Source organism: Clytia hemisphaerica, unplaced genomic scaffold (assembly GCF_902728285.1).
Source record: "Clytia hemisphaerica strain Z4C2 unplaced genomic scaffold, Clytia hemisphaerica genome assembly, whole genome shotgun sequence".
Taxonomy (NCBI): domain Eukaryota; kingdom Metazoa; phylum Cnidaria; class Hydrozoa; order Leptothecata; family Clytiidae; genus Clytia; species Clytia hemisphaerica.
Genome location: NW_027103472.1, coordinates 358,907 through 373,233, shown reverse-complemented (window position 1 = coordinate 373,233; position 14,327 = coordinate 358,907). Strand labels below are relative to the sequence as shown.

Sequence of the window (14,327 nt, the reverse complement as noted above, 5' to 3'; positions counted from 1 at the left end):
GTTCGAAAGTTCTAAATTCGATCGCTGTCGTTCCTTTCACGTCCGAACTGCAATTTAGAAAGATAAGTGACGATGATGCGGACGGGAAGGAGAGCATCCAATTTTCAAATCGAACGTTTCTAATCGAATGTCAAGTAATCCAAATTTTACAAATAAAGAGAGATTTCAGCTAGAGCATTCGTACATTTCCGCTTTACTGCATAATCAGATACGATTTCCCATCGCTATGGCTGGATCAAGAGCTGCAAGTCCCAAGAAAACTGGAAAAGCAATGAAGAAACGAGGACGCAAACCTGGAACCAAAACCAACAAACGAAGAAGCAAAAGACGTGAATCTTACACCATGTACATCTACAAAGTCTTGAAACAAGTTCACCCTGATGTTGGAATCTCAAGCAAATCCATGAGCATCATGAACTCTTTCGTCAACGACATCTTCGAACGACTGGCTGGTCAAGCATCAAGACTTTGCATTCAAAACAAGAGGTTGACAATGGGATCTCGTGAAGTTCAAACTTCAGTTCGTCTCTTGCTTCCAGGAGAGTTGGCCAAGCATGCCGTCTCAGAAGGAACCAAAGCTGTCACCAAATACACCAGCAGTAAATAGATCTTTGTTGGTACCCCAAAACGGTCTTTTTTAAGACCACAAATCTCTCAAAAAACAACCTATACTTGTGTAAAAACTTTTTCATGCTTTAAAGAAATATTTTTTTTTTAAATAAAAGAGAATTGGGATTGCCAACTACCAGATAGGGCCTCTGATCTTCAAACACTTTGAAAGTACATGGTACAGTAGTCTTAACTCGAACCACTACAACTCGAACAGATTCTCTCTTCCCTTTAGTTATCAATGCCTTGAGCAAAGATTTATTATACACTGGATAAACATAAAACGGTGGATAGCGACCATTGTATTTTCATTGTTTCAGAAAACAATCGATATTCTAGCTGTGTCCGCAATGGACATAGCTAGATCATGAGAAATATATCTAGTGTATAATAAATCCTTGCCTTGAGGAATCGCAATCGGCATAAAATCATAAAATAGCATAAGATTTGGCTTTTTTGAAAAATGAGCACAAAAAAGTACATACATATTTGAAGAGGTTCTGGCAAAATGAGGGAATTAGTTATTTTATCCCGCTGCAAGCTATTTAGCGAGTTTATGTATTCGAGATAAAGTGAGGGGGGCGGTATAAAGCAAAGTTGACATGTCTCTAAAATCACCGTCCACTTTGCTCGACGACGACGACGACGGTAAAAACACCAAAATAATACCGTCGTCTGTTTAGGTGGGCAAAGGCGATATAGAGTACCAGAGGTCAAGTTTTCAAAGAGAAAATATTAACGAATTTATTTGCGCTGTGATACTCACGGTAAATATAGAGCCGTACATCAGCTATCGACTTTGTTTTGTACCATTTCACTTACCGTCGCCCTCGATATCCTCCGATACATAAACTCGGTATTGTTGCACGATATTGTTGTCACTATATTTTTGGTTCTTCATTATTTCCTCACACAGCCATAAAAAAGCGTTATTATCTTTTATTTTATGGGATATTCAGTATTTTTCTACTGTCTACATAATCTGTTTCATTGCCATGTAGTTATGTGGTGATTTATTGAATTTTAGGTAAACACTGTCAGGATCTCCCCCTCTGTCATTCACGGACAATGGGGCAAAGAAAAGGTTTCAAAGAACCTTATTTGAGCATAAGAATAAAATCTAAAAATAATTTTTTTAAATGTGGCATAAAAAAGCATAATTTATAGTCAATTTTTTGCATAAAAAAGCATAAGATTTACCAAATCTTGTTATAAAATCATTACTAAAATTGGGAAATTTGGAGTGTGACCCCTGTATAAACCTTGCTCTCTATAACTCGAATAAATTTGTGTTCCCTGTGGAGGTTCAAGTTATATGAACTTTATACAACTTTCTCAACTTCATTCGATAGGAAAGTATGTATCATATCGGCAGAAAGCTCGTTGGCAAAAAGTGACGAGAAAATCGCTTGCTGACAAATTTTTTGCCGATGAATATTTTCCACCAAATGACTTTTGGTCACTTCGAATATTTTTTCGTTTAAAATTGAAACGTCATTGGTAAATTTTTGGTTTAAGTAATCAGTTCAGCAATCTTTTGTTGTGTGCCCAGGATAGCATTCTATAGCAAACTCTTTTTTACCAAGAGTATGCCTTATCGGGGAAAAAATTGTCGGGGCTTTAATTACTTTAATGGGATAAACTTTCACGGGGATTAAATTTCGCGGTTGGGCCTATGCGCGAAATTCAAAAATTTTGCAGGGACTTAATTTATTCGCGGGTGGCACTATTGGGTGTCAATATTTTCACGATTTTGTGACTTTCATTGTCAAATCAAATTGGTGGTTGTTGAACTACACATTATTTGCGCCTCTTTGATGCAAGTAACCATTCAAAAAGTATTTATTTGACATATTTTGAGTTTTGTTTAGAAATATTTCGCGAAATTTAATCCCCTGCGAAAGTTTATCCCATTAAAGTAGCCGGGGGGAAATTTCGTCACCGAGAGGCATTTTCGTTACTTTTTTTTTTTTTTTTTTTTTTTTTTTTTAGCAAACTCGGATTATATTTCATATATACTTACAATAGGGGCAATAAATTAGAGTAAATTTGGTTTTATAAATAAATAAAATAAATAATTGAAAACAATAACCGCTAGTGGCACTAGACTGTAGCTAGCAGCAAGTGACAATGAGTCTAACCTAGGGTCTAACGAAAATGACCGATTGAAAAAGAATGTAATAGCACAACTAAGTAGTTGCGCCGGGCTGTAAAGAAACAGAAACTTGAAAATTTCATAAAAACTCAATAAAATTTATATAAAAAAAAAATTAATTAAGAAACATTAATTATTTCTAACTCTTGAACGAGAGTTAGTCAGTTCAATATCATTTGTATTCAGTTCTCTACTCCAAATGGAACGGGATCCACGAATACATAACAAAGACGATCTCAACAAGCTGAATGATATTTTTGATCGAATAAACGAAATTGATTCATGGAGACGTACACCACGTTTTTCAGCAAGCATCACGGCCAATCTTTTGTAGAATGTTTGGCATTCACGTCCCATACCTCCGTTTGTAGAAAATACTAATGGGGTGAAGGTACCATTTTCGACACTGTTCACACGTTCATTGTAATGTCTCTTTTTCTCGTTTTCGTTTCTTTGGAAGCACTTGCTGAGCTCCAAACCCCTGTACCTTCGAGCGCTTAGGTCAAAGACCCTTATATCAAAAAATGCTCTTTGGCCAGGTGTCCAGAACCCAGTTGCGCTAACGTCAAGTCGTGCTCCTTCGGACGTATTCGCGGTTTTGTGCGTCAGTCCTTCGCCGTCAAGGGTGATTAGTCTCGGCTCGTTTCGTACGTTGACGCATACCTCATCCAAAAGTTTAGCAGTGATATCTCGTACCTCGTTATGTCTAAGAGTAGCGTAGCCTCCTTTCTTGCAGGACAGAGCATGGCTGATATCAAAACGATTACCACAGACACATTCACTTGGTAGACGAGGGATACTCCAGTCATAACGAATTCGCAGTGCATCGTGAAACTGTTCCTTGTTAAGATCATAGCCTTGATCTCTGATTGGAAGGTTGGTCAACCAGTTCGATGCTCCGGTATAGCAATTGGCTTCGTGGATTCGTTTTTGATCATCAGTCATTTCCGCCCTGATACGATCTTGTTTGTCTTGATTTCTTCGGGTTTTCTCAGTTTTGATCGCTGCTTTAGTTTTTGTTTCATTGTCATTTGGTGGTTGGAGGTTCAAGATTTGGTTTTGTAGATGTTTGGTGAATTGTCTCGAGTTTTCGTGTTCGATGGGTGCGATATCGAATACGTTTTTGAGACCGAGGCCTCCCAGTCTAGGTGGTAATGATAACAAGTCTCTTTCTAAGTCATTTACAATTTTACCCCCTGTAATGGCTGGAATGAGTTGGTGTCTGACGATTGTTTCGATGGGTGTTAAGTAGTTTTCCATTTCTGGAATTGTTCTTAAAAAATACGAAAAACGATGCTGGTAACCGCTGGTGTAACACGTGTATGCTGATTGTGGTTGAGTCACCGCTATTTCTGAAAGAAGAGTAAGTTCCTTGCACCATTTATCAACAATTTCTTTACAGTAACGGTCTTTAAAGTTTATACTACCAATAACTGCACCGAGATGCCTTTCACCGTCTTTCGAAACCTGGATGTTCGTTTTCCGGAAAATTTCTTCAGCCTCGTCTAGGTATTCCTCTTTAACGATAAGCCACGATTTAGTCGACTGTGGAAAGTAGCCGAAGTGAGGACCAACGGTTGTAATTCGTGACCACCAGCGTTTTAACGAGAGAAGCTTTCCAACAGAAGTTATATCGTCGGCGAATGCTGCCATTTTATCGATGATATCTGCAATTATTGATAGCATTATATTCAAAAGAGGTGTTATTCCAATTGCGTACACTGCCATACCGATCGGATCTCCTTGAGTGGTTCCTTCATTTGACTTAAGCTCGACACCACCGATAACGAAAAGTCTAGCTGGAGAGCGATAGCAGTTATTTACATAGCGAGCAAATATTGGACATAGCACCTGGACGTTGTGAAGTAGAGCTTTCCGGTTAATGTTATTAAAAGCGTTAGCAGCATCTACTAGTATTACTGCTTCGGCTGCTTCGTTTTCAAATACAGATCGCATCGCGTGGATTGCTGCTTCACTGCCACCTTTCTGGCCGGAACACATCTGTATTCTACTGCCACCGACGATAACGTCCTCTTTAACGACTGCCATTACGAGCTTCCCACTGATGCGCCTCAAAACCTCTCCTACGCCGATTGGTCGTACTCCTGGTTGTTTATCGAGCGGGACTAGTCGTGCAGCTAAGAAACCCTGTAATGATTCATCGTTAGTTTCTTGGGTGCAAAGTTTTCGCGTTAGCTTTGCGATCGATTTTCGAAGATCCTTTCCACAATCGCCGTAAACTTTCGATGTAAGTGGTTTACGCCATCCATCTGCGTCCATACCCGATGGTCCCGATCCACCTTGTGTCGATAAGGCTGCTTTCGATACCATCTCTTCATCAATACACTCAAAAACAATCGGATCTATATGCTGAATTGGACCATTGAGCAGGTTGTTTTCATTGGTATCGCGACCTTCAGGATGTTTTTGTCGAAGGAGATTGATCGTTTGATCGTCCATTGGTAGCACGCCTCCACTCATGTTGTTGGTGAGTAGTTTGATTGCCCCGTTAACATCGCCTTTTTCCATTTTTATCTTAAATTGCTTCGATAGAGCTTCAATAGTTTTCTTTTCGACCGGCTTTGGCAATCTCGATTGAAGCGTCTCGGCCTCTTTGACAAGGGCTTCGATATCTCCTCTTCGCCATTGGAGCAGTCTCCTCTCTAATGCTTCGACGTGATCGTGGGCTTTGGAAGTTTTGCTTGGTTTCTGAAGAAGCAAAGCTGGCATTATATTGACAGCTTTCATCGATACAACTCCGAGAGGACTATCTTCGATCCATGCATTGAGTAGCCTTGTCACTTCTCGGATGAAATCTTTGCCTGTACGTCCACTCGGTAACTTGAAAAGAGTTTTTCGCCAATAAACTATCTTTTCATAACTATTGTTTATCAGTCTCTCAAAGTCAGTTCCTTTGATATCTCCCCAGTAAAATCTCTCTGGGATTCGCTCGATGTTGTTTTGAGGTTGCGGTTCTGGTTCTGCTTCTGGTTCTGGTGGTAACTGGACTCGATCTGCGACTATTTTGCATTGTCTTTGATGTTGAAGAGCACCTCTAGCAGTACGGAACAGTTTTCCACACTTTACACATGGAACAGACGGTTCAAACCCTGAAAACAAGAATGTTCCCAAAAAGAATAATGATAAAACGCCAAATTGCCCAAAATCCTTCTGTTATAAACAATATACGATCCCTTATGTCCTGATCATGTATGGAGCTCAGAATAAGCTTAACTAAGGCTCCAGTAAAGCGCTGAAAGCTAACAGCGTAAGCCCGGACGGCTCTGTAGGCCTAAAAACCGGTTTTCTGGCAAAACTACTGTTCCCAGCCGATTCTAAACCCTCTACATCGCTTCAGCAGCATGAAAACATGCTAATTAGAGCCTTAGGAAGTAGCTCACTCGCTTATAAGGTTACGTTTTTACGTTTTTCGTTACTTTTCTCCGACCAAATTTACAATTTAATCACTTCCAGTTCCACCTGACTAAATTGTCCAAATAAATTGGTTTCCTTCACTAACTCGAAAAATAAAGATCTTGTTATTTGACGTTTAAAGCGCTCCTGTAATCCAGGGTGTAAAAATTTGGATTTAAATTTTGGTTGAGTGTAAAATTTTGGGTAAAAGTTTCGGTCAGAGATAAAAAAAAATCGTAATAAAATGTTGGGGAAAGATTTCGTCGGGGAAAAATTTCATTACCCGCTCAAAATTTTCGTCACTCTCCCCCGACATCCCCCCCCGATAAGGTACTAAGGTCGGGTAATCATTTGAGACATTTCCAGGTATATTTCAAGATTTATTTAATTGCATAACTAACAATTAAAGTTATTTTTTGATCATGACACAAACTTTCTTATCCCTGATGATTTCCCACCAACGCCAGCGTTAGTGAAAATTTGCCTTGTTTTCAGAATAAATTCAAAATACCAAAATATCACGACTTTTATTCTTAAAAGTCTGAAAGGGATTTGAGCGACCATTTTTTTTTATCAAATTTCATGTTTTATCATTTACAAAAAATATAACTTTGAAACAGAAAAAAATATTTTGTATAAATTTGTGATCTATTTATAGAATATGTACAAAATCTAAAGTTTTCATTTTTCATTACTCCCAATCCGTCCATCCCCATAATTTCCGATCAACACAATGGAGGAGTGTCATCGTACAAGATAGTCCTTATAAAAATCAATAGACACTCCACCTCGGTGATCAAACAACAGTCAGAATCTCATTAGCATCTTCCAGATACGTTTCAGCGGAACTGCAAGATTGCAATCGACTCAACATTTGATTCTTTTCAATATCCGTCGAAATAATGTTTTTATTTTTCTTCAAAACCATCAAATGGTATGGCACAAGTCTTTTATAACACACAGCAATCACCAGAAGAGCTGCTATCAGAAAACCATCAACTGTCAGGAAGGTCCATCGAGGACCAGCTAAAACATACATATAAGTCACTAACGCGGGACCAGCCGTTCTTGCGACGCCGCCGACTGCTGCAAGCCAACTTTGAAGCAAACCCTAAATAAAACGAAAAACAGTGGATATAGTTTTGAACTTAACGGGTCAGAATGAGTCACATCGGTATATACGAGCATCGTCATTTGTTCACAACTTTTAGCCTTTACAAGACAGTGATGCAGGTTGGGAAGGCGAAACTGTAGGGAATATTCTCGACTTAACAAAAGCGAGAACAAAGATGTTGAATAAAACAGAATTGGGCTTGACATTTACCTGTGGTTTAGGTCCGATGATTTTTGAATATATAGAAGTGGTTAAGACCATGACTAGAGGATAACCAACAGACAGACACAACATTCCCAACACCAGCTGCGACAAATGCATCTGTGGAGTATCGTGACACCAAGTGTATTCCTCAGGACATCCAACAAAATCGACCAAAGCTTTCTGATGGCCAGCTGTTGTGTTCAGTACTGTATTATTCGTGTTAAGTTCCCCAATGGTGTTTTTGAATACTGATTGTTTCAACTTAGGATAATTATTTCCCCATGGTAAATAAACGGTGAATCCGATAAATGTCAGGATGAATCCGAAGAGAAGAAGTTTCCGATCGTTGATCCTGAATAAAAGAACATGCAAAAATATGAGTTTGGTGGTATTTCAGCCTTTCAGGCAATTCTTTTAATCATATCTTTGACAAAACGTTTAAAGAGTTCACCTAAGATTCGTTGATAACAGAATGATAGAGTTAACTAGTATTACAACGAAAGTTCTGCGATTTTTTGCGTCTGGCAAAAGTTTTTGAAGATTCCTACTCATGATACCTTGAATTTCTCATTGAAAAAGTTAGTTTCCTTACTTTTTCTCTAAGACGTCAGTGATTGCGAAAGTAAAGACTGCAATACATCCAGCGATGAAGAAAATGATGCCAACCCACAAAGTGGCCTGAGAACGAGTCCAAGCAAATTGATCCATGGCAAGTGGTGTGAAAATCCTAAAAGGAGAAAAGATATTATGACATGATTGAATTGTTACACTTTTTGAGAGCCTTTCGAGTTGAGTTTAGTTAAATACATTTAACCAGGGTAAATTCTCACAAACGTCGTCCAGAAAACATCAAGCAAAGATTTCGATTCCTTATAGATTTTGTAGTATGCGATAGAAAAAAGGAGGCAACCTCTGACCATGAAATTATATGAAGTGTTTTTGCTTACGTTTCATGGAGAGCGAACGCGTTCTGAACGACAAAATACAAGAAGAGAGTGGCGAGGATGGCTTTCTTGTCGATCTTTATTTTTGGTGCACCGTGTTTCTGCAGCAGTTGACCTGAAGAGCAGACGGGAATAGTTTGAAATATTAATCGAGGGATGGATATTATTATGAACTAACTTTCCGTAGTTACTTCAGAAGGATCTCAGAAGCAAAGGTTGTGTACATTTGCAGTTATTATCAAAAAATCACTTCATTAGCTGTTTTGGAAAGAAAATGAAGTTCAGAAAAGGAAAAAAGAAATTCAAACGACTTACGGTAGCTGTCAATCTTATGATCATCCTGACTATCGTGATAAATATCCACATGGAATTCTTTGTACCATACCAACACTGCAGTGACATTCAAAATGGCTACCACCACACTCACGAATGCCGGTGCCGTGTAAAGATCCAAATGTAAACGCAAGGATTCGATGTATATTCCATCATCTCCAAGTGGAACACTCGCTAGTTGGATAGCTGCAAAGAAAACGAAACGATTATCATAATTTGTCAAAGACATGGATCATTAATATCTTTGTGGATATAAATTTCACTCGCCAACAACTAAAACCTTTTGCGAACTTCCTAATAAAACAGCATCTTCCACAGACTAGTACTTATCTTACCTGGTCCGAATGAGAAACCAAGACCTTGTGCAATGGACATGTGAGCCATCACTTTGGTTCGTTCTTTCAATGTGGTAGCTTCTGCTGCAACAACACGTGTCACCACGTTCGTTCCTGTATGTGAGAATGGATTGATGACATGGTCAGTTGTAAATCGATTATTAGTTTTTGCGTCTTAGTAGGCACATTTATAGCGATTATGAGCCCTTGGACTCTTTCTCACTAAGGACTTCTATCAAGAAAAAAATCGATTTTTTCATAATTCTAGCGCGATTAAAAATAAAGTAGTTCATCTTCAATCAATATCTTTGTCCAAATGATGACGTCAAACTTACCTGTGGATAAGCCAATGACAGCTCTGGAAAATATCACCATGGCAATGCCATAGGTTCCACAAGCTTGTGCGTATCCATACAATAAGTTACCAAGGGCAAACAGAAATAAAGCACCAAGTAGGGGTTCAGTGGAGCCGCGTCGGTTGGTCCACACACCCATGACGAAGTCCATTAAAATACCAGCCAGTTGGAATCCAACATTGGCCCAACCAGCGTATACAGGACTGAGATTTGGATCAGGGTTTATCTACAATGAAAATACAGATACCATTCGATTAGTGGAGTTTTGCTTTTGATAAGGGTCAAAATTTTTGTGCGAAGAACATTAGGACAATACACACACATTTTCATTTCTCTCCACGGAATTTGCAGCTTACTATCGAAGAAGGTTATCACAAGTATCATAAAAGTTTCTCATTGTCAAGTGTAGGTCTAGCGTGTAGGTCTCAAAGAATTAAAATGTGAAGTTTTTGTACCTTTTTCATGTACGGCCAGATGGACGATAAAACGATGGAAAAAGCTGAAAATAAAAACAAGCAATAACCGGTTACAAAGGGGAAAGGAAACGTCGTCAAGATCGGTAACCACATTGTGGCATCACTAAACCCTACCATAATGTTTTTGTTTTCCGTTGCGTGTAAAACTGTGCATAGGGCTTACACCTTAAGGACCGCAACAGTCAATGGTCACTTAAACAACCACAATCACAACAAGTCATGCGCTTTAAATTTCAATGAATTTGCGACATATAAACGAATAGAAAGTGTAGTGGTGTTTCTTCTCAAGACCAATGTGGGAGTCTAGAATTCTCTAACACCCAAATTTGCAAAATTCTGCATTTCTGTATTGTTAGCGATTTCACCCGGATGTACAATATGTTGGCATTGGCGCTCAATACTTACAGAGACTGTCGAAGAACATCGTAGCATAAAGAATTCGTATGGAGCGCCATCTCTGCTTATATTCTTTTTGTGATTCTTTTGAAACCAAACTGTCTTCCAGTACCAGATCCCTAAAGATGAGAAAAAGAAGAATATATATTTTTCAGATCCTCTTATCTTCTTTGGTTTGGATACAAAATATATAAAACACTTTCGTGAAATTATTCTACATGAGTTTGCTTACCGTTTCTTATACGGGCCCTTCATCGTGACAAACTTTCAACGGACTGGTCCTTTTGAATGCAAAGACCTGTTGCTTGCTTACACCAAGTTCGTCGAATAAATAACACTTTATTTAAAAATCCCCGATATCTATGGTTGTTTGAAATTTCTTTTTATAAATATCCTTTTATCTTGAAATATCAAAAGATAACAAATTTTCACACAGTCGCTTCAGGAATTTCTTGTTTCATAAACCGAAACACTTTTAACAGAAGGTATTCTGGTGAAAAACAATCCCGCAAATTTCCTCAATTTAATATGAATTTGTTTTTCCGATTTGACGTCATGAGTCAGAATATACGTCTTTTGGCCGTACATTGAACGACAGAGGATGACATCTTATGAACGTCCGTACAGCATATCTAGCCTCGGAATCAATAAGCAACCGAGTTTCAAGCTGTGTTGGGATATTAAATTGAAACGAGGCTAGATTACTGCATTGGTGATCGTTTTAAAGTAATAATGTGAGCCACCCTGCTGTGTTTCGGGCGATAAACTTTATATTGCCTGCAAAAAATGCAGATACTGTGTCCCGTAGAGCGCTACAATGCGAAAAGCTTACAAATCTAATCACAACACTGTGCTGAGGTATTACATGCGTAACAAAACTTGTTATTAAATATCTACTGTAACATTTCATAGAAAGTAAACCACACCAGGGTGCTTGGGGTGCTCTTTATCAAGATTTTATGGAGTAAAATAAAAGCGGTTTCCTTCAGATCACTACATTCACACAGAGTGTCTTGGTGTGCTTTATAATACCAAGGAGACATAAGTAATTTCAAAATGCATGGGAAAGAGCAATGAATGTTTAATAACAATTGTCAATGTATGTTTCTAAAAAGGTCTTTAATCTTGTTAGTGGGTACTGTATAACGTTTCTCGTATATATACCCTCGTTCGCTCTGACTGTCACGCGCGGAAAAAAAAAGTTTATAAAGGGTGTACTGAAAATAAAGTTCTAAAGAATTAAAGCATTAAACTACTTTGAAAATTGTCACGAAAGAAACAAGTTTGAAATCCTAAAACTCGAAAAACTTTCTCTTCAGATATAAAACCAACGAGCGCCAGTGAGCAAAGCCATAATTCTTTAAAGATAATTTCTGTACCTGGTATCTTCGCCGGTCATTGCTGTCAAGACTGGAAAATTCTTATCAACAGATCTGTTGCTCTACGTCTTGTCAGTCACTTAAAATATTCAGTTACCAAAAATACACGTTTAAAAAACTTTATATCTTCAAACATCCGATTATCAAAATTAAAATGATCCCAGTGTCATATCACGAAATAAAATAAATCCCTTTTTGTTTGTCCGTCCTTTTCAGTATTCAATACTTTCGCTGAGTCAGCACTTTTAGTATTGTTGTTAGCAACTTCGCGCGAATAGAAAATAAAACATAACTTCGAGAAGATGCGTGAAAAATAAATAAATATCGGATCAGATCACTTGTGCCCACTGCTCATTCATATGATTGTAAAAAAAAGCAAAACGGTCATTCTAATGAAAAGCAAGGAGGATATTTTCGGTCTCCGGTTTAGGGCTAAGACTAATTTTTTCATATTCAATGTCAAATTTTGGACATTGTTTTGAAATTTTCCATTATCTTTACTAGCATGAAAATCATGTGATCAGGATTAATGAACTCAGGGGATGTCAGGCGTTTTCTCTGAGGCTCGGCATGTACATACGAAGTGTGACTTCAAAAAAATCCTACATCAATGCAAACAACAGGATCAACAACAAATTCGCGAGAAATTTCTAAATGTAGAAAATTTTTCAAATCTTTTAGAAGTAATATGTGAAATGATGAACGTTTTCGGTGAACGTTTAGTGAATGACACAAGAATGACATTGAACCAAGAAACTTTTCAGATGTTTGAAACTTTATTGAAAGTTTGATCTGATTGGCTGATTCTTAATCCCGGAACGAATCCAGCCATTCCCTGACCTCATAGGTTTGAACAGTTTTGGAATCAATACGGAGTCAGTTTGTAAAGCAAACATGGCGTTTCCCTTTTGTAGCGCTTACGCGTCATATTCATCATTGGCGTGGTATGTCAAACAACACCTCAGCAATTTCTTCAAAACAAACTAAAAAAGTTTTTTGGTGTAACTCTCGCCCATTCATTCCTAAAGTATTCTTGCCATGTTTGTCCAAACACGTAAAGTCCAAATCCGAGTCGAAATCAAAGAGGCGCTCAGAGACATGTTTAACTGGGAACGAGGAGACAGCGTGTCTCTTTACCAAAAATATAGCCCGAACTGAGGCGTGCAGAGAGCCAAAAGGTATCTCAATATCGTCACTTAAAAACCAAAATGGAATGCCAGACAGATTAAGAAAAAAAGTAACAAAATTTTTGTCAATATTTGTCGGATAACATATCGATTAGCGATCAATTGATTGATAAGGAGGATGCCAGAGGTAATAGTCGACAAATATTTGCTCAAAGAAAGAAAAGCTTAACATGACAACTAAATCCATCAAAGACTTACAACTTACAACACTGTATACTGCACTATACAGTTTTCCAATGTACAATATAGACCTTTACACTAAATAAGCCTCACTGTATATCCTATTAAGATAAGCATTTCTAAAAAAGATTCTAGAATAGTTTCACTTTTAAATTACGGGGGTATATAACTAGTCTGAATCGCAGACTTCTACACAACCGCCGCTACTATAAGGAGCACGGATCCGTTTGCGTTAGTGGATGCCAGCAACCTATACAATAATGTTGAATACGTAATATGATAGAAATATCCAATATACATCCAACGAATCAGAAAGCTCATAAAATTTCTCGATCTAACGAAAAACACTATCCTTGATTAGCATCCAAATGATAAATAATCCCTTGAACGAACTTTTTACAAAATGCTCATCCATTGTCGATCAAATTTATTAACAAATTTTCAAAAGAATTTGAAATTCTAGAATATAAACCCAAATTAAGATGAGGTTTGAAATTCAATTAACGCGCCACTACAACCCGAACGCTTAGAAGCAATTTGTTAAATTATTAGAAAACAACAAAGTAAAGAAAACGTATTTGAATCGCATTCTTACGTACCTCTAAATCTAAACATTATATAGAATTTCAAAGACAAAGCCTTTGCCGCCATGATATCACACAGCATATGCCATGTGCTAAAAAAGTTTCAACTCCAGTCTAAATGTTTAATTTATGCATATTGAAATTACGTAATCATCGAGAATATGGGAGGAGCGAAGGGTCAAATGATAATTGACTCCTTTTGAAACCGAGAACTGGACTCAAATAAGCACAAGAATCTCAGCAGGCTCCAAAAACATGGTCAATTTCATGTTGAAAAGACACTAAATGGCATCATCAAACAATACTACAGCAAGCCCCTTTTCAGATAGTCGTCGATTTCAATTAAGAAATTCTCACAAAATGAATGAAATCATATTCCAAGCAACCCAATTGATTGATTTTCAATCTGGCACAAATAACCTTTCGCTGTCTCCAAAAGTTTGGTCAATTTCATCAAAAGCAGAGACAAAATCTACACACGGGTCAGTAGGTTGGACATAAGATATCATTACTTTATTGCGATACTTTTGTGTGCGACTTACGTTTATGGTTTGGTCAGGTGGTTTTGCTTGTTTTGGTTTGGACCCGAAGCCCCTTAAGGGTATATGCTACTTTTAAATATCAAATACATTCTTTACACAATGTTATCTTCATATCAAGT

The 14,327-nt window shown here is 37.8% G+C and overlaps 3 protein-coding genes across 8 annotated transcripts in view; 1 reads left to right on the top strand and 2 right to left on the bottom strand.

The window, feature by feature from the left end:
- Positions 1–133: 133 nt before the first annotated feature.
- On the top strand, positions 134–660 carry LOC136798334 (histone H2B-like). The gene has a single exon (XM_067054935.1). It carries the CDS (start codon positions 227–229, stop codon positions 605–607), a length of 381 nt encoding a protein of 126 aa, XP_066911036.1. The 5' UTR covers positions 134–226; the 3' UTR covers positions 608–660.
- Positions 661–2,893: 2,233 nt separating this feature from the next.
- On the bottom strand, positions 2,894–6,894 carry LOC136798377 (uncharacterized). The gene is made up of 2 exons (XM_067054989.1): positions 6,846–6,894; positions 2,894–5,874 (listed from the first exon to the last, which is right to left on the bottom strand). Exons 1-2 carry the CDS (start codon positions 6,892–6,894, stop codon positions 2,894–2,896), a joined length of 3,030 nt encoding a protein of 1,009 aa, XP_066911090.1.
- Positions 6,546–14,327, bottom strand: part of LOC136798330 (major facilitator superfamily domain-containing protein 8-like) — a 35,136-nt gene continuing 27,354 nt past the window's right edge. For 4 of the 6 annotated variants that reach the window (XM_067054925.1, XM_067054926.1, XM_067054928.1 and 1 more), the window contains 9 exons: positions 10,346–10,455; positions 9,920–9,963; positions 9,444–9,690; positions 9,109–9,222; positions 8,756–8,959; positions 8,444–8,555; positions 8,089–8,223; positions 7,503–7,848; positions 6,546–7,289 (listed from right to left, as the gene is read on the bottom strand). In XM_067054925.1, coding sequence (XP_066911026.1) covers positions 6,975–7,289; positions 7,503–7,848; positions 8,089–8,223; positions 8,444–8,555; positions 8,756–8,959; positions 9,109–9,222; positions 9,444–9,690; positions 9,920–9,963; positions 10,346–10,455 — 1,627 coding nt within the window. In that variant the 3' untranslated portion in view covers positions 6,546–6,974. Of the gene's footprint in view, positions 7,290–7,502; positions 7,849–8,088; positions 8,224–8,443; positions 8,556–8,755; positions 8,960–9,108; positions 9,223–9,443; positions 9,691–9,919; positions 9,964–10,345; positions 10,456–10,568; positions 10,829–11,715; positions 12,029–14,327 lie in introns of those variants that run through there. The other 2 variants (XM_067054930.1, XM_067054929.1) reach the window with 2 other exon arrangements.